Source organism: Octopus sinensis, linkage group LG10 (assembly GCF_006345805.1).
Source record: "Octopus sinensis linkage group LG10, ASM634580v1, whole genome shotgun sequence".
In the NCBI taxonomy this organism is placed as follows: domain Eukaryota; kingdom Metazoa; phylum Mollusca; class Cephalopoda; order Octopoda; family Octopodidae; genus Octopus; species Octopus sinensis.
This window is the reverse complement of record NC_043006.1, coordinates 48,937,499-48,958,620: the sequence shown is the minus strand read 5'-3', so window position 1 is coordinate 48,958,620 and position 21,122 is coordinate 48,937,499. Positions and strand designations below refer to the sequence as shown.

At 39.3% G+C, this 21,122-nt stretch overlaps 1 protein-coding gene across 4 annotated transcripts in view; it reads left to right on the top strand.

Moving 5' to 3' along the window:
- The window catches only part of LOC115216438 (protein FAM214A), a 230,286-nt gene that overhangs the window by 145,022 nt on the left and 64,142 nt on the right, over nt 1-21,122 (top strand). Inside the window, exon 1 of one of the 4 annotated variants that reach the window (XM_036506631.1) lies at nt 17,141-17,474. The exons of the other annotated variants lie outside the window; for them this stretch is intronic. Coding sequence (XP_036362524.1) covers nt 17,432-17,474 — 43 coding nt within the window. The 5' untranslated portion in view covers nt 17,141-17,431. Of the gene's footprint in view, nt 1-17,140; nt 17,475-21,122 lie in introns of those variants that run through there. 4 annotated transcript variants of the gene reach the window in all.

Below are 21,122 nucleotides of genomic sequence, written 5' to 3'. Positions count from 1 at the left end.
GTGCATAAAAGGATGTCTCAAAAATTTGCAGCAGTTACTGCATATTGCATGTAAGCACTGCGTAAAACACTTTCAATACAGTGAAATTAAGCGCACCACAACAAACCACAGATCGTGCCCAAGGTGCACAGAGCTGCCCTCGGTAGTGCAGTGAAAGCACTTGATAAAAATAAGACTACTGTATAATAATAATAATAAAATAAATGTTCCTTCTTGAGCCATGCCAGGCTCATAAGGACCGGTTTCCCGGTTTCAGTGGCGTAGAAATTCCCCGCCTGGATGGGACGCCGGTTCGTCGCAGGATCACTCATTTTTGCCAGCTGAGTGGACTGGAGTAATGTGAAATGAAGTGTCTTGCTTAAGAACATAATGCGTAGCCCGATCCAATCCAGGAATCGAAACCACACCTTACGATCATGAGTTCAACACCCTAACCACTAAGCAATGCGCCCCCCCCATATGAACTACATTGTTGTAACAGATTTGTAGAATGGATTCAGAGGTACAATGGGCATGAAGTTAAGGTACTAGGCAAGAGAAACAATGGTCATAAGTTCAAACCTCACTTCAGCCAGGTTATGCCCCTCAGCAAAGGTATACAACTCTGCTTGCTCCAGTTTACCTGACTGACGAAACACTGGTTCCAAAAGGGAACATAGTTAAACATTTTAACTGGCATGGCTTGTTACTGGAACTTACCAGTGACACCATGAAATTCCAGTCCCACTGCATACTATTTAATTACAAGGAAATGTAATTTTTTTTAGCATTTTTACAATATTTTATAATTAAACCTTAAGGAGTGGCTGTGTGGTAAGTAGCTTGCTTACCAACCACATGGTCCTGGGTTCAGTTCCACTGCGTGGCACCGTGGGCAACTGTCTTCTACTATAGCCTCGGGTCGACTAAAGCCTTGTGAGTGAATTTAGTTTACGGAAACTGAAAAAATCTGTTGTATATATGTGTGTGTGTATGTGTGTGTGTGCGTGCGTGCGTGTGTGCATGTGTGTGTTTGTCCCCCCACCATTGCTTGACAACTGATGCTGATGTGTTTACGTCTCTGTAACATTAGTAGTTCAGCAAAAGAGACCGATAGAATAAGCATTAGGCTTACAAAGAATAAGTGCTGGGGTCAGTTTGCCCGACTAAAGGCGGTGCTCCAGCATGGTCGCAGTCAAAATGACCGAAACAAGTAAAAGAATGTAAAACCTAATGATAATTTTGAAACCACATCAAATACTTTCTACGCTACACAATGAGCCAAGAATGGATCTACTACATGGTTACTTGACCAGCTAGAAATAGCAGTCAAATCTCTTTTGAATTATGTTCCCACCTTCTTACGAAAGAGAAAGAAACAATAGATAAGGGAGTCTTAGTTAATAATTAAAAGGCATGATGGTCATAGCTGGAATGCTTTTCATCATTAAGGCTGGGATGACCTGAGCTTCAGCAACAACTGTTACATTCCATGTGTAATTTCATTATAATGCTTTGCACTTTTGTAAACCTTTAAACATCTGTTGGACCTATACAAACTCTAGTGAATACCATACTTAGGCTCAGCTCACAAAATCTGGGGCAGAACAGCTGCTACATGATCAAAAATTCTAGACCATTTCCAAAAAAGGGCCTCTGGCTGATTGTTATATTTTCACTTTCTGCCACAGTGCAAGCCCTAGCATGCTGATGCTCTGTGTCACCACCCCATAACATATGTTCTCTTGTATTAATATTCTTTCTTTTCTTTTATTCTTTTACTTGTTTCAGTCTTTTGACTGCGGCCATGCTGGAGCACCACCTTTAGTCGAATCAAATCGATCCCAAGACTTATTCTTTGTAAGCCTAATGCTTATTCTATCGGTCTCTTTTGCCGAACTGCTAAGTTACGGGGGCGTAACATACCAGCATCAGTTGTCAAGTAATGTTGGGGGGACAAACACAGATACACAAACATATAACACATATACATACATACATACATACATACATATATATATATATATGTATATATATATATAATATATATATATATATATATATATATATATTAATCAAAATAAAAAATGATGCCAAGGATTCAGCGGTACATATGTTTCGGGCCCATTAGACGGTTTTATAACAATGCAAAATGTGTGTCTATGGCCTTCTTCAGCCGTGTACAATTACTACTTCAAGGACATGTATTACATTAAAGTTTTACGTTGGGGATGCAAATCTCATAGTCGCATACGACAGAGTGGGGCACCAACACAAAAACGAAGCGTCCACCTCGTCTTTCACTCTTTCACATCGAGTGAAAGACGGGATGGACGCTTCGATTTTGTGTTGGTGCCCCACTCTGTCGTACGCGACTATGAGGATTTGCATCCCCAACGTAAAACTTATAATGTAATACATGTCCTTGAAGTAGTAATTGTACGCGGCTGAAGAAGGCCATAGACACACATTTTGCATTGTTATAAAACCGTCTAATGAAGGCCCGAATCATATGTACCGCTGAATCCTTGGCATCATGTTTTTATTTTGATTAATATACTCTATCACCTACACCACTAAATGGTATATACAGGTACTTACAATTATCAAGTATTCACTCTGAATTTTTATATATATATATATATATAAAAACAATAATAAATCTCTGAACGAGATATAAACAGTAACTGCTCGACAACGTAAGGGGGATCAGCCATCTGAATGTGGCTAGGGACAGGGCGAGGTGGTGGGGGTGTTACTGATGCTTTTAGCCCCAGGCGATCATCAACGTCACCAGAAGGACTGAGGCAAACAAGGACACTGATATGGTGTCAGTCCTTCTGGTGACGTTGATGATCGCCTGGGGCTAAAAGCATCAGTAACACCCCCACCACCCCACCCTGTCCCTAGCCACATTCAGATGGCTGATCCCCCTTGCGTTATATATATATATAATATATATTATATATATATATATATATATATATATATATACACACATATATACGACGGGCTTCTTTCAGTTTCCATCTATCAAATCCACTCACAAGGCTTTGGTCGGCCCAAGGCTATAGTAGAAGGCACTTACCCAAGATGCCATGCAGTGGGACTGAACCGGAACCATGTGGTTGATAAGCGAGTTCCTTACCACACAGCCACTCCTGTGCCTGATATGATAATAATTCCTTCACTTCAGATCTAACAATCTCTGTACTGTCCTTCCCTTTCCACTCCACCACCTCTTCTACTCATCTCTGCTGCCTGTTAATTCCTTGAGTTTGTGCCGGGTACTCACTCTGCTATCTGAGACCATATCTCATCAAGGTCAAGTTTGCCTTTCATCCCTTCGGGATCTAGAAACAAGTCCTTCTCTCAAAATTTTTGTGTCTATAGTAGAAAGAATTTTTGTTATTGTTGTAATTAGAAAAATTTGATATGAGCAGTGAAAGTCTTTAACCAGTCCTGTCTGTCTAACTTTTGTTGTCTTTCTCTTTGCATCACCATAATTCCCTTTCACATTTTATCATGGTCACTCCTACATTTCAGTTCTGTAATGCTTCTTGATATCATCTTCCTTCCTTCCTCTCTCATTCATTCTTCTCTGCACCTTTTTTTCTCTTTCCTCTTCCTTTGCGGGGTGTTCCTGTTAGGTCTTCCTCTCTGCAGCATCCTTGAACCAGGGTGAAAGATAAAATCTTTCTCTGTTTCTTGGCTGTTTTTATCTTTTCTTCTTCTTCGGCACACTCCCTCCATCACACCTTACCTTCTATCTGAAGAAAATACCCCCCCCCCCCCAAAAAAAACCTCACCCAAACAATCAAAAAATATAACAGCTGTTCTTAGATGATCATGATAATGGTAACGCTGCTGCTGTTGTTCCTGATGATGATGATGATGATGATGATGATTTAACTGCATCACTTATCTCAAAATTTATTTTGAGAAAAAATTAACTTTAGTCATGAACCAGCAGGAAGGAGTCACAGTGATTGCATGGTTCCTTTATTAGATCAAGTTTGTATTTTTCTCAGTCTCACCATAGGTTGGGCGGGTGTACAGTATATATAATACATTACTGCATCTCTTGTTTTATATCAGCCCAGCCCAGTGGCGTAGCTAGGGTGTGTGTTGCCATGGGTACCCTTTGAATTTGTTACCCCACCCCCAACTCGTGGGCACAAGTCTCTACAGACTTATACACCAGCCCCAAAAAGCGTTGCCCCCACAAAAGAATTTCTCAGTGTGGATTGCCCCCTGCTCCTTATTTACCCCACTGCTCCAATATCATCATAGATTCTTCATCAGGAACATTCTCAGATTGGACTTTACCATTTCTTTCAATGTGTTCCTTGCACTGGATCTACCATTAAAACTTTCCTCTGTCAGAGCAACCTGTGGCCCCACGGGACCTTCCGAAACAAATAAAAGTTGTATGTATATATATATATATATACATATATATATATATATATATATATATATATATATACATACAACTTTTATTTGTTTCGGAAGGTCCCGTGGGCCACAGGTTGCTCTTACATATGCATGTATATATATGCATGTATATATATATGCATGTATATGTATGTGTATATATATGGTGTATATCTGTATGTATATTATATGTATATATGTATGCATATATATATATATATGTATGTATATATGTATGTATATATGTATGCATGTATATATATATATATGTATATATGTATATATATGTATGCATGTATATATACATGTATGTATGTATATATGTATGTATATGTATATGTATGTATATATGTATGCATGTATATATACATGTATGTATGTATATATGTATGTGTATATATATGTGTGTGTGTGTGTATGTATGTATATATATGTATATATATATATGCATGTATGTGTGTATATGTTTATGCGTGGCTTTGTGTCCATGTTTGTACCTTCCCTTACCATCGCTTGACAACCGATGTTGGTGAGTTTACGTCCCCGTACACAAGCGGTTCGGCAAAAAGAGGCCGATAGTATAAGTACCGGGTTTACAAAGAATAAGCCCTGGGGTCGATTTCTTCAACTAAAAAGAACCCTTTAAGGCAGTGCTCCAGCATAGCTGTAGTTAGATGACCGAAACAAGTAAAAGGAAAAAAAGAATATACATCAGCACAGACATGGTTGTATGGTTAAGGAATTAGCTTTGTAGTCATGTGGTCTTAGGTTCATTCCCGTTGTAGGACATCTCAAGCAAATGTTTTCTCTAAGTAGTATTTTTATGCATAGCCGCGTTTTTTTTTAACGTGTAAAAAAAGGTAGAGGTCAGCAACAGGAAAATACTGCCGGAAATAAGTATCCACCCAACCTATGCCGACATAAAAAAATGACGTAAAACAAATTAATGTAAGAGCGAACAAATTCATATTGGTGCAAATATTTCGGATCTTTTCGGTTTGGACGGAAGTTTTTTCTAGCAGTGTCATATGAAATTGTCACCCATAATTATGACCCTAGAATCGATCTATTGCATTTCAATCTCTTTTAGGGTTAGGGGTGGGGGAAGCGTATCTTTTTTTCTTCACAAATGTAAATAAACCCAATCTGTTTCTTAAACGAGGGACATATTCATACGGCACAGAATGTTTTTTACATCAATAGACGGCAGTGATTGGTTGAAATTGCAGAAATTGAAGAAAAAAAACAACAAATATCTTACAAACCATAGAATTTTCTCAATAAAGCCAAGGGAAAAAGATGTTTTATAAACACATTCTACCAGTAAACGAAGTTTAAAATTTTTTAGTTACCTAGAAAATATTTTAAAAACTGCCGTTCAAACCGAAAAGAGCCAATATTTCTTCTGTACACACCGGTTAATATAAATGACACAAGGCCATTTTTTAATAATCTGCCCGTAGTTGTTTCCTCAGAAAATAATGAGTGGCTTTCGCATTCTTATACAAGCTGAAACTGCATCTTATCCTACCTGTATTGCACTAAGTTTGCAACGGTTCTTTCTAAAGCGGTTTACTAATATTCGTGGCGTTCAACGATTGCGGGGGCGCGTGGCATAGCGTTTAGGACTGTTGGACACATGATCGTAAGATTGTGGTTTCGATTCCTGGACCGGGCGACGCATTGTGTTCTTGAGCAAAACACTTCATTTCACGTTGCTCCAGTCCACTCAGCTGGCGAAAATGAGTAATCCTGCGATGGACCGGCGTCCCGTCCAGCTGGAGAATTTATACGCCACTGAAACCGGAAAACATGACTCTTGAAGGTAACTTTCTACCTTTTCTAGACGTTCACGATTCTCTTTTTATTCTTTACCCATTTTAAGAGATTTACAATTTCTACTCTAGGCACAAGGCCCGAAATTTTTGGGAAGGGGGCCTGTCGATTAGATCGACCCCAGTACGCAACTGGTACTTAATTTATCGACCCCGAAAGGAGGAAAGGCAGTCAGCCCCGGCGGAATTTGAACTCAGAACGTAATAATTCTCTCGTTACTAACACTTTCTTTATTCCTTCTTGAGACCGTTGGCTACATCGTTGCTATATAAGTGATTGGGGCAACGGGTAACTAACTTGTTTTTGTATACCTTTGAATAACTAAACCAAGGATTTATTTCTATAGACAGTTGTCGATGGATTTTAATCACAACCAAGCAATAGCCTGACACCTTACACTGAAGTGTTGAGCTACCTCACATAGTTTTATGATGTTCGGTATTTAGGAGGAATGCGTTTTTAAAATCCGCTATGAAGTCCACTCAGTGCAATATGGAAAGACTGCACCCTGAGTTGAAGCGTCTGACTAAAACTTCTAAAACCCCTGGTCTGGTTGGTTATTAGCGTTGTATAGGCGCAAAATGTGATCGAGGGTGTTCGAGATGTGCTACAGGTGAGACCTGCGGACAGTTTGGGTAGCCCGTGGAACGAACGATGGAGACGGGATCGGATTGAAAGCTGGTGACGATGGTTAAATGGCAAAAACTGCATTAGCTACGTTCTCAGAGCCTAGAAGCGCTGTTGCTCGCATCCTCAAGTGCTCGGTGGATGGAAAATGAGTTCGCGGGAGACGAAGATGAAGATGGGGCGATGACATCAAGAAATGGACAAGGGGGGTTCTGGCAGAATGTACGGCTGCAACACGAGATCCCAGCTTTTGACGAGGAGTGGTGGTTGTATTTGAGGCCCCTGGCTCTCACGCATGAAGATGGGAATATTCATTCATGTTTTTAGTATTTGTATACTTTCAATATTTGCACTCTATAACTGCGGTCTCAGACTAAGGCCGACAGCCATAAAGATTGATAGCTAACAAACTGGAATAAGTTATTTTGCCGTAAGGGAGAAGGTAAGTAACGTTTTAAACAGAATCTTCTCTGTCCGATATGTTGGACGTCTCTTCTTCCCTACAGCAAAATAATTAATTCATTCTAGTCGGTAATTAAAATTTTTTTTGTACTTAGTATTTGCTACTGTAGTCCATCACAGGTTTCATCGAATACCAACTGTTTTACTGTTATAAAAACTGCTGTTTGTTTAAACCCAGCATACTCAATTTTATTTCCTTGCCACTGCTTTCAATCATGAGGAAGACACGAGCCAGGAGATTTTCTCGGATTCTACTGTTTTACTGTCATAAAGATATATTTGTTTAAACTAAGCATACTCAGTCTTATAATAAAAGGCACGAGCCAAAACATTCTCTGTATGGTAATTCGACCTGCTAGAAATAGCAACTGGGTTTCCTTCAGATTACACCCAGTGGATATGTATGAACTCCTTGATATTACTATTACTATTAATCGCTATTACGAGTGAATTTTCTGTATAGTAATTCGACCTTTTAAAAATAACTGCTGAGTACCTTTTGGATTTATTTCCAAAGGATATAATATTCTTTTGGTTGGTGGGGCTCTTTGATCACAATTATAGTTGATAACACAATTACATCATGCACACATGTCCGTGTGGTTAAGAGGTTCGGTTCGTAACCATGAAGTTTTGTATTCAATACTTACATGCAGCACCTTGGTCACGCTGCCTCTCTTACGGCAAAATAATTTATTTCAGTTTGTTTTATCAATCTTGAGCAAGTGTTTTTTATTACCTTCAGGCCCAAGCAATGCCCTGTGAGTGAATTTGTTTGACGAAAATTGTGCGGAAAATCGTCGTATTTGCATGTAATATACGTATATCTTAAGGTGGCGAGCTGGCAGAAACGTTAGCAAGCCGGGCGAAATGCTTAGCGGTATTTCGTCCGTCGCTGCGTTCTGAGTTCAAATTCCGCCGAGGTCGACTTTACCTTTCATCCTTTCGGGGTCGATAAATTAAGTGCCAGTTACGCACTGGGGTCGATGTAATCGACTTAATCCGTTTGTCTGTCCTCGCTGTGTTTAGCCCCTTGTGGGTAGTAAAGAAATAGGTATTTCGTCTGCCGTTACGTTCTGTGTTCAAATTCCGCCGAGGTCGACTTTGCCTTTCATCCTTTCGGGGTTAATAATTAAGTACGAGTTGCATACTGGGTCGATCTAATCGACTGGCTCCCCCTTCCCACAAAATTTCGGACCTTGTGCCTAGAATAGAAAAGAATAAACGTATATCTTAAAGTAGGTCTTGGCCATTAATGACCTAGGCCATGCTTAACGTAATATCATCGTATTATGTTATCTCTTCTGCATTTAATCATTCAAATTCTTACTCTGAAGAAAGAGCTGGTTTCTAACAAAGATACAAAGCTTTATCTTAGGGGTGTAGGTAACGAAAACAAGGTCACATTTTAAACCTGAGAAAAGCCTTGCATAGTTTTACTCTTCCGCTTTAAGATTGTATTAGTAATGAACGAATCAGTTGGTTGATTTTCTTTTTCTGAAAATCCAAGCTTATCCAGACTGACAAGTTAAGCATTTACTTACAAAACCAAGTGCTCCAGTTTTTATTGGTGTGTGTGTATGTGTGTGCATGCACGCATGCCTGTGTGCGCGTGGGTATTTATCTCACAGCTTGGTATCCAGTGTGAGATTTGCTACATCCCCATCACTTAGCAATTCAACAAAAGAGGAACCGGCCGAGCAAGTACCAGGCTTAAATGGAGTACTGAAATTTATTTAAACGGCTAGAAATTCGTATCCAGGCCGTGCTCCAGCATGATCGCCATCCAGTGACATACAAACAAAAGAATAAGGATATTTCATTAACACCACTGGTACTTTAAATGTCGATGTGTTGATTAATAGAAACGGCAAGATGGCAAAAGCGTTAGCACAACGGGCGAAATACTTCAGCGGTATTTCGTCCGCCGCTGCGTTCTGAGTTCAAATTCCGCCGAGGTCGACTTTGCCTTTCATCTTTTTGGGGTCGATTAAATAAGTACCAGTTACGCACTGGGGTCGATATGATTGACTTAATCCGTTTGTCTGTCCTTGGTTGTCCTCTCTGTGTATAGCCCCTTGTGGGTAGTAAAGAAATAGGTATTTCGGGCTGCCGCTATGTTCTGAGTTCAAATTCCGCCGAGGTCGACTTTGCCTTTCATCCTTTCGGGGTCGATAAATTAAGTACCAGTTATGCACTGGGGTCGATATAATCAACTTAATCCGTGTGTCTGTCCTTGTTTGTCTCCTCTGTGTTTAGCCCCTTGTGGGTAGTAAAGAAATAGGTATTTCGTCTGCCGTTACGCTCTGAGTTCAAATTCCGCCGAGGTCGACTTTGCCGTTCATCCTTCCGGGGTCGATTAAATAAGTACCAGTTACGCACTGGTGTCGATCTAATCGACTTAATCCGTTTGTCTGTCCTTGTTTGTTCCCTCTATGTTTAGCCCCTTGTAACCAATAAAGAAATAAGAAACCCAGAAGTTGATAGATAAAACAAATCCAGAGTAATTTTACTTCGAGAATAGCTACGAAATGTCCCTTTCTCAACTTGATTTCTGCCACGCCAGGAAATTTGCTCCCTAATTAGTCTAGGAAGGAGCCAGCTTGCTTTGCTCCAGCTCAGTCAGGCAAATAGTTTTTTTTTTTTAATTCAATCCCTGATAGCTGTGTCATATTGATGGCGGGGTTATATGTAGAAGTAGAGAAATATGTCAGCGAGACTAAACTAATGATTTACTCCACTAGGTCATCCAGCTAAAGTTTTTTTCTTTTCTTTTTGTGTTTTCTCTTAAAACATTAATTTATTTTTTGCTGTTTCATTCTCTTCTTGCTTTCTCTGTGTTCTCTTCCCTCTCCAGAAACTTTTTAATTGAAAATTTGTTTCTCGCTGTCGTAATAAACCTGTCATTATTTCTTTCTATATTGTCGCTATTATTCAGACCTACGTAAAGCGACGAGCTTGGCTAAATCGTTAGCATGCCAAACAAAAATGCCCAGTGGCATTTCTTCCGGTTCTTTTCGTTCTGAGTTCAAATTCCTCCGAGGTCCACTTTGCCTTGCACCTGTTCGGGATCGATAAAATAAGTATCCTTTCTACTCTTGGCACAAAGTCCGAAATTTTTGGAGAGTGGGGAGGCAGTCGATTGGATCGACTCAGTATGCAACTGGTACTTAATTTATTGACCCCGAAAGGATGAAAGGCAAAGTCAACCTCGGCGGGATTTGAACTCAGAACGTAGCGGCAGATGAAATACGACTACGCATTTCGCCCAGCGTACTAACTTTTCTTATTTCTTTACTGCCCACAGGGGGCGGAAACACACCAGCATTGGTTGTCAAGCGATGTTGGGGGGACAACCACAAACACACGCATGTATACACGACGGGCTTCTTTCAGTTTCCATCTACCAAATCCACTCACAAGGCTTTGGTCGGTCCGAGGCTATAGTAGAAGACACTTGTCCAAGGTGCCACGCAGTGGGACTGAACCCGGTTTGTAAGCAAGCTGTGGGTCTTGTTAAATTTCTTCCCTCGGCATACAAAACTACAAAAATAATCTAGTTTAAATTTGAAATACTTGTAGTGGTCACAAGAAATCTAAGAAAATCCCAAATGTGTTCGTCCCCACTTTTTTTTAAAGATATTGGTAGTGTGAATTGAGGGAGATGTGGTATTATATCTAGCAAATCAAGTGAGCGTGTAGAGGGAGACAATGGTGGCTCTCATATAATGTCGATATGGAAACCAACAGCCGTTTAAATTCTGTCACCATAACACCAGAAGTATATTCGTTTCATGCTTTGGATCTTCCTAATAAAGGGAAGCCTGGTTGCCTTTGACATGTTCCATTTTACTACTACATTTTCCCCGATAATTAAATACAAACGCTATCTTCCAATGCCCACCTCCTGCTGCTTCCAAAATCAGTCCCATGCCGCCGGGAACCCTCTCTTCCCCTCAGCCTGGAGGTGGGTGAATAAAAGAAGATTCGCAGTCCACAAATCAACTTGCTATTTGCTTCAAGAAAGAAGAAACTTCGGTGAAAAAGAAAAAAAGAAAGAAAAACAGTTCATTTGTGAAAGATGATTAAAAAAAAATTTTTGTATGTCTGTCTTCCATATGAACACGATTGGTACATTCTTCTCATATTGTATGGTATTCTTCGAATTTTATCACTGAAACTCCGTTCGCTGAGTTAGCTGGGTAACACTACTTCCTCGTTTAGCAATCGTTTTTATTTTGTCATACTCCAGTAATAACAAAAATAAATAACGATTCCGATTGTATGTTTAAACTTTCTGTTCGCTGAAAAGCGTAATGTGACCTGGAGGAAGTGAAGGAAAAATAGCCAACATAAACGAAAACTTAAGAGAAGTAGCGGGGAGAGAAGGGAAAGAGAGACTGAGAGAGAAAGTGGAGGCGGGGGCAGAATCTAGTGAAATTATGTGGCACCAACGAATTTACAGAGAGGAACTTCCTACGTGGTCGCTCGACCAGACAGAAATAGCTACAAAACCTCCCTCAAATAACTCTACTGTCTTAAAAATCACCAATTCTTTCTTTTCACCAATAGGCGTATTGTGACCTAGAGGAATTGAAAAAAATAAAAGCTTACACAGAGAAAACTTAGAGAAGGAGAGAGGGTAGAGAGAGTGCAAGAGAAAATGAGCGAAATTATGAGGCATCAACGAATTTAAAGAGAGGGAAGGGTCTTTGCGTAGTCGTTAGGCATGCTAGAAATAGCTACCAAATCTCTCACAAAGCACACCGTATTGTCTTCAAAAAAATAAATATAGTATATATAGAATGATGTAGTCTTAGACATTGTTTCTGATAACAATCCGTCGTCGTCACAACTGGAAAATTTTTGATCATAGGGTCTGCTCTGCTCAACTAGGGCCTGACCGCTGGATTAAACAAATTCCAGTCTTTTATGATGTGGCGGTATTTCAGCGGATCTTTTTCCTTTTGATGGACGGAATTTCTAGTTAACTAAACAATTACAGTTAATAATAATTACAGCTAAACATTATAGCTAATAATAATTCATAATTCTTTCTAATACAGACACAAGGCTTGAAATTTTTTTGGGGGCGGGGGGATGTGTTAAGTCGATTGTATCAACTCCAGTGCTTGACTGGTATTTAATTTATTCTATCGAGCCCGAAAGGATGGAAGGCAAAGTCAACCTCGGCGGGATTTGAACTCAGAACTAATAGCCGAGAGAAACGCCGTTATGTATTCCCCGCCATATCGCGGTTTATTAAGTCTATGTCGATTCCTCCGTGGTGTTTTTGTTTTGCGTTTATAATAAAAAAATATATATACAAATTATAGAAATAATAATAAAAATATACAGTACTGTTTCTACTTCGCGGATTCTCACGTATCTCGGAGACTTTTGGAACGTAACACCCGCGATAGTCGAGGGATTACTGTAATAATTTGTTAATAGAAGTATGTGTGTGTGTGTGTGTAATCACTTTATATATGATTATGGGTTCGCACTGGGGTGGGTTGCAATGGAGAAACAAAAACGAAAAAAAAAAAAAATCCTCAATCATATTGAGTGGGGGGTAATATCATGAGTTTTTGCGAGTTAGTACTCAGATATTCTGAGTTATCCGAAGAACGAGAACAAAAAGCTCAGCTTTAAATAAATGTATATAAATAGCATTATATATTATAAATAGATACTTGAAAGCCGAGTGAGTTTTTATATATATATATATATATATATATATGAAACTGGGGGCGGTGTTGGTGGAGGTAGGTAACATTCTAAGGGTGTACCAAAGAGACAGGAAAGAGTGGGTGGGAGGGAATGGCTGTTGCGCGCACGCGCGTATGGAAAACTGATGGGTTTCGAAAATACTCTTACGATTCTTTGGTTTCTTGTTCTCTTTTCACGTAGCAGTTTGTTATACGTACATCTGTCTGTCTGTCTATCTATCTATCTATCTATCTATCTATCTATATGTCTGTCTGTCTGTCTATCTATCTATCTATCTATCTATATGTCTGTCTGTCTGTCTATCTATCTATCTATCTATCTATCTATCTATCTATCTATCTATCTATCCATCTATCCATCTATCCATCTATCTATCTATCTATCTATCTATCTATCTATCTATCTATCTATCTATCTATCTGTTTGTCTGTCTATCTATCTATCTATCTATGTATCTATCTGTCTATCCGTCAATCTATCTGTCTGTCTGTCTTATACAGGCATACCTCAATTAACGTGTTTTCGACTTCACGGTTTTAAAAAATTAATAGGAAAAAGAAACCTCAATTAGAGTTAATTGATCCGACTTTACGTCGGTCTTAGCGAATATATTTAAAATCATAAACATTGAAAAGAAAAAAAAAAACATCACCATAAAACCCGTACTAAAGTGGAAAAATCAAATAAAATACACGTAAAAAATATGTACAAACAATTTATTAAAACAGGTGTAAGGTAAATAACTTTTTTCAAACGTTTTTTTTCTCTTCCGTGTTACGTCGCTTTTTGAGTTGAGTCGCACGTCCTTGGAACAAAATACCGATGTAAGTTGAGGTATGCCTTTGTGTACACACACACACACACACATCAGCCTGTGGTTGTTATCTTTCTTGCCCCACCGCCCCACGCTCACACACGCTTACCCTTGCGCATAAACCCTTTCCCCATCGCATCACCCCTCGTCATCCGTCCGTTACCTTTTATATATATATATATATATATTTCCTTTCACACTAATGTCTTCCTTCCTTCATTTTTATTACCACTCTATCCCCGCCCTTATTCAACCACTACCACCACTACCACCACCACCACCACCACCACCACTACAATCAGGCACTGCATTTACTTACTGTAGTGGTTATTAAGTATTGCGTTTCTGTCGGCGGTGCAGTTTCTGGGAATAGCAGCAACGAAAATTCACCCGTAGTAGTAGTGGTGGTAGTGGTAGTAGCAGCAGCAGCAGCATAGCTTAACAGGTCTTTCCCCTGACGGGTTTTCTTCCTCTTTACTTGTCCTCCTCCAGTGCGTGGTGGCGGTGGAGTTGACGTTGTTGGAAATTGAAGAGACGAGATACAAAGAAAATTGCCAACATTATTATATAAATTTCTTTCCAGTTTAAAAAATGTGAATAATTAAAAAAAATAGTCTTCCACCCTTGCATCTGCTGCTGCTGCTACTACTACTACTACTACTACTACTACTATAGCCCACCAACCCACCCACTTGTAACACCCTCACCACCATCAGGTTGTGCCTCTGTCGCCGCTGCTCCCGACGCCAGTACGAGCACTTCAGTCAATTCCACCACCACCACCACCAACAACAACAACAACAGCAACACTAATAATAATATTACGACTGCTATTCTATCAACGTCGTTACCACCACCACCACCATCATCTTAGCCTCTTCCACCAGATTCCACCCCTACCATCATCAATATCCCCACCATCATTATCTTAGCCACTTTCATCACATACCATCACCACCACCACCACCTCTGTACTCATGATCCAGTCTTGCTAAATAAAATGGTTATAAGGGATCTGAATTTATGCGAAAAGTTAAAAGTTATTAAATGGGCGAAATATAGAAGAATATTTTTTAACATCAACTTAAACCATTGTAAATATCAGAGATATTTTTATAAATAGTTTCTAAATATGTCTTATATGCATTTAAAAAAAATTGCCCTAATTCGTTTGTTATTGGTATGTGGAATTATAACAAACAAAAACTAAATCTTGTTTCGTTTCATATATCTTGTAATATCTATATATTTCTTTTGCGAATTATTTATAACCTTGAATAAAACAACTACATACTTTATAAACCACATCTCAGTATTTATATGATGTAAAGAAAATTGAGATCTTGGTGTTGTTCTTTCGTTATTGGTACGTGTATTATATAACAACGAAAACTAAATCGTGTTTCGTTTTATGATTTCGGTTTTTGTATATTTCTTTCGCGTATTATTTACAACTTTGAATAAACACTAATTATACAATACAAATCGTATCCCAGTCTTTACACAATTTATAAAAAATTGAGATCATGGTAATTTTAAAAATAATTTCTGGTAATTTTTAAATAATCTTAACAACGTAAATCACAATTTTAATATTATAGTAATCCAGAAAATTATATCAAAGAACAAGCAGTTGTGCATTTGTCGCAAAAAAGCGAAACAAAATAAGGAACCACCCCACAAAAAAAAAAACCCTTTGCAGAATCCTAATTTTTTAAATGAAGCAAATTACCAATAAATTGCAAGGTTATTTCCCAATTTTAATTAATGAAGTTAGATTATATACATAATTTTCTTTCTCTTTGCTTATACTACAGAAACAAACATTTGTGCTTGGCTAGTTTGACGAAGTGAAACTGGTACATTAAAAACGTGAAATCGGGACATTAAAAATAATACTACAAACGCAAAGTGAACATGTTCGCTCTGAGTTCAAATCTCACCGAAGTCAACTTTGCTTTTTTTCTCTTTCTTTCAAGGGTCGATAGAAAAAAAGCACGTACGAGGTTTCCAGCTTGAGCATACCATTCCTCTTATCCTCTTCTCCTTCACACTAATCTGTGCGGCTCCGTAATGGGTGATGGCCACTAAATTCACCTACTGACAGTACCATCTTAAGGCATGGACACACTGGGCCATTTATCCAGGAGCCTCTCGGGTCTAGGGGCTCAATTTGGATGGATCTATATATGCTGTGGCTTGCTGTCAATAAATAAATGATATCGGGCCCAGTGCATAGATTTTCCCGTGGGTGGGTCTTATAATACTGTTCAGAGATAAGGAAAACTTTCAAAGCCCCTGATACTAACATATTCACGTGCATTTGTGTAATATGCTTTGCATAAATGGGGCAAAATTTCAATAAAAGGGCCAAGATAATTAAAATTAGATCTGAATAAGGTGTTGTTAGGTTATATAAGAAAAACACTAGTATGATCATAAAATGTCCACCACAATCATCATCATTACCATCAGCGCTACAACAACCACAACCACCGTCGTCACCACCACCGCCGCCGCCACCACCACCACCACCACCACCACCACAGTTATGTGTTTGTGATTAAAAGTCCTTTAAATTTTGGAGTTTCTGTAATCTAAATTCTCCCTCCATCCTAACGACCTTCTCTCCAGTGCGCCCCCCCCACCTCACCAATCTGTTATACCCCGCCCCTTTCATCGAACTTCCTTCAATCTCCGATTACTCCCCCCATTCTTTCTCCCTCCCTCCTTCTCATTCTTTCTTTCTTTCTTTCTCTTTCTTCTCTTTCAGTAAAAGCTTGCCTCCAATAGTTTTTCTATTTTCTTATCTCCACCACCTCATATCGTTACATCGAGTTCCTGTTATCGATATTTCTCAAACCTTCATTGATCTCTATCTCTCCCCGCCCCGCCCCACCCCCACCTCACGCGCGCGCGCACACACACACACACACACACACACACACACACACACACCCATCTCCCAATATTTTCTACATGAACCGCAGCAACACTTTCTTTCCTTCACGGCAACCACCTCATGGATTCTATTATTTTTGTCGAGCAAACTGTGTGACTCTTCTCACTTATCTTTGCTCAATCATCACCACCAACATCATCATCTTTCTCCTCCTCCTCATCATCATCATCATCAGCAGCAGTAGTAGCAGGAGGAGGAGGAGGAGGAGTGGTAGCACAACGTAAACAGCAACAGCGATATATCAACACTGTCAACAACAACAATTTATCAACACTATCAACAACAACACCACCACCACCACTAACAACAAAGCCAATGACATCAACAGTTAACAATAACAACAACAACAATATATTAACACTGGCAACACCTACAGCTATACATCAACACTGTCAGTAACAACATGAACCTGCTCAGTCAAGCATGGCCTGGGGTTAAATAGCAATAATAACAACAAAAACAACAAGCACTCTGCTGTTTTCTGTTCGTGTCAATGTTTCCAAATTGTCAATTAATCAAATTGTTTTGACCGCAACAGCCTGAACCACCAAAGACATTTGTCAACAGATGACCATACGATCATGAGATACACGTGTCCTACTCATTTTTCAACTGTCATTGCAGGTATGTTTGTCATCTGTTTCTGTCAGCGTCAATTTCCCCCCTCCCCCCATTGTTGTGTTTGACACGTATGACAGGTGTCAGCAAATGCATACCACCTGCATCACCAGAAGTAAATATTTTGTTTGTGAAGGTGCACCTGACGTGTTGTCGTCAAACGGATGTGTTGCCGAAGGTGTGTGTTGAATGTACGTAAAGACGAAGGTACATGTGTGTCAAGCGTACGGTTATTTGTCAAAGACAAATGTGCTGTCAAAATATCATCATCATCATCATCTTCATCATCGTTTAACGTCCGCATTCCATGCTTGCATGGGTTGGACGGTTTGACTGACGGCTGGCGAACCAGAAGGCTGCGCCAGTCTCCGATCTGATCTGATCTGGCAAAGTTTCTACAGCTGGATGCCCTTCCTAACGCCAACCACTCCGAGAGTGTAGTGGGTGCTTTTGCGTGCCACCAGCACGAGGGTCAGTCAGGCGGTACTGGCATCGGTCACGCTCATATTCACAATTATAAACGATGAAGGTACACGTGTTGTGAAAGGTGTATCTATTGACGAAGGTAACTTGCGTTGTCAGAGATATGTATATTATTGAAGGAACATGTTTTGATGAAGGAAAATGTGTTGTCAAAGGCACATATGTTGATGACAGTATATGTTGACAAAGATAGCTATGCTGTCAAAGGTAAATATGTTGTCAAAAGTGCATCTATTTACAATTATACATGTTTTGAAAGTTATACGTATTGATGAGAGTACATATAATCGTGTAACTTGTGTTACATCCAAGTTACATTTATCAATGGTAAAACTATTTCGTCACAATTACATTTGAAAGCACAGTAGGTCTATGCTTCGACTGATACATGTCCTCTCTTAGGAACAAGTCTCCAGTGTTACATATATGTCAGCATAGGTTCATAAGTGTTTCCATAGGTACGTATGTGTCCCATAAGTCCATCTGTATCACCATAGGTAGATCTGTATCATCATAAATACATGTGTGTCCTATAGGTATATTTCTGTCAACATATGTGCCTCACCATAGACATAAGTTTTACTATGGGTGTCCTTGTTGGTACATGTTTCTCTAACGATATACCTGTGTCACAGTAAGGACTTAAATACCTCTGTATGTACCTCTGTGTACCATAAGTACATTTGTATCACACGAGGTACATCTGTGTTATCCTAGGCATATCTGTGTTCTTAGGTGTTTATCTGTCATCATGTTACATTTAGGTGCATTTGTGTCATCATAAATGTATAAATTTCTTCATATGTACATCTGTAACTCATAGGTGTCTCATAGAGACGTAAGTTCCCCAGAGGTACATGTTCCTGTAGGTACATCTGTCATTAGAGATTATACCTGCGTTGCTATAGCTACACATGTATCTTCAGAAGCATATGCGTTTCAGCAGTACATTTGTATCACCAGATGAAAGTCCGTTACATTAGAAGTATATGCATACCGTTAGAAATACAACTATGTCAGCGCAAGTCTGTTATTAGATGTACATTTGTAGCATGAGATGTACAACTGTATCAGTTGATGTGCATCTATTTTACAACAGTTACAACTGTGTCACCAGAATTATTACAAGTATAACTGTGTCTCGGCAGATACAAATTTCAGTGGAGGGAGGGGGCATCTATTTGACAAATGTAACTGTCACAGCAGGAACAACTGTTATCAGGGGTTGTATATATGTCACAAACATAACTGTTTCAGTGGATACAACTGTCACCAGTGGGAGGGGGAATCTAAAACACAAACATAACCGTGTCACAGCAGATAGAACTGTCACTTGGGAATGCATCTGTATCACAAACATAATTGTGTCACAACAGATACAGCTGTCACTAGGGGCTGCATTTGTATCACAAACATAACTGTGTCACAACAGATACAACTGTCTCTAGGGGCTGCATCTATATCACAAACATAACTGTGTCACAACAGATACAGCTGTCTCTAGGGGCTGCATCTAGATCACAAACATAACTGTGTCACAACAGATACACCTGTCTCTAGGGGCTGCATCTATATCACAAACATAACTGTGTTGCAGCAGATAAAACCGTCACTGGGGGTTGCATCTAAAACAGAAACATAACTGTGTCACAGTAGATTGAACTGTCACAAGGGGAGTGCCTTTATGTCACAACAGCTGAAACTGAAACCAAATCTTCTTAAAATCATACACTACGTTTTTGAAAAAAATTGAAGGATATATTTACATAATATGGTTCCTATATGCACTATTTTATGCTTAAAAAGAAGATAGACGGAACATGGCTGGAAAATACATTTGATCGTATCTCTTTTCTTATTGTTAACTGTTAACCCTTTACTTCGTCAAAGCATATTCATAAGTCTCTCCTAAACGTCCAGGCTTGTTTTCAGAATTTTAGTTAGTCGTTCTGAGTAATATAAAGCTTTCCTTTCATAAGTCTCGACTTACTCCGGTGGTTGAAAGAACAAAATGGTACTGTGTATCATATATGATGCATAGACGCCAGGGGAAAATATCCTGAGTGTTATATATATTACACAGGAGAGCCAGAGCGTTAAGATGGCCAGGGCAAACACCGAGCGGAATTTGAACTCACAATCTTTTAATAAGCATGCCACTCATTTATCCACTCCGATACTGCGACACCTTACATTCTCCATTGTCACCTCCTCTCCCTCTTCTTTTTCTCTCACATACGCACTCATGCTCACACTCACGCTTACTCTTTCTTTATCTCTTTACGTCGTTCACTCCACTCATCTGTTACTTCTTCACTGTGTATACTTCTATTATTCTTTGCACCCCTCTGTATACATCCCTCTCTCCTTGTTATCTGTCTGTCTGTCTTTCTTTCTGTCTGTCTGTCTCTCTTTCTGTCTGTCTGTCTGTCTGTCTCTCTCTCTCTCTCTCTCTCTCTCTCTCTCTCTCTCTCTCTCTCTCTCTCTCTCTCTCTCTCCATACTACACTTCTATATTTTTTACTTGACTTCTCTTTGTTCACACTATGTAAATAACTCGTATTCATACATACGAACAGAAAGCCTCTTAGTAAATCATTCGACCTGCTACAATTAGCAGCCAAATCTCCTTCAAATAATACCTTATTTTCTTGAGAAAGAAGGACATATTCTAACAAAAAAGACGGGATGGTCATAAATGGAACCTTTTTTTTTTTTGCTAACCTGGGCTAAACTGCATAACCCTAAACCCTTTCTGCAATCTCTCTCATACCCATTCTCTATAATATATATTTATATATGTATGTGTATGTGTGTGTATCCTTCTCTCAACATTTATACCTCTCTGTTACGTCATTTCTTACTCCCCCTCAGTCTACATCTCTCTACTTCTCTGACTCCCTCCTCTTCCTCTTCCTTTTCCTCGCTATCAGCTGGGTGTTTTCTCTGCATATTTTATATTTCCCCTCATTACATTTGCATATGCCCCGCCTTTATCTGTGCTGCTACCTCGCTCCTCCTAATTCGTTTCTACTTCTATAAAAGTAGGTGTGTCCATCTGGAGTTTACGTTTTTTTTCTGGAGTGAGAGTAGCAATAATTGTTGTTATTGTTTTTTAATCCAGTTTAGCCCTGATCCCGAGCTAATTTACAATCAAGAGTGTTTCAACCAT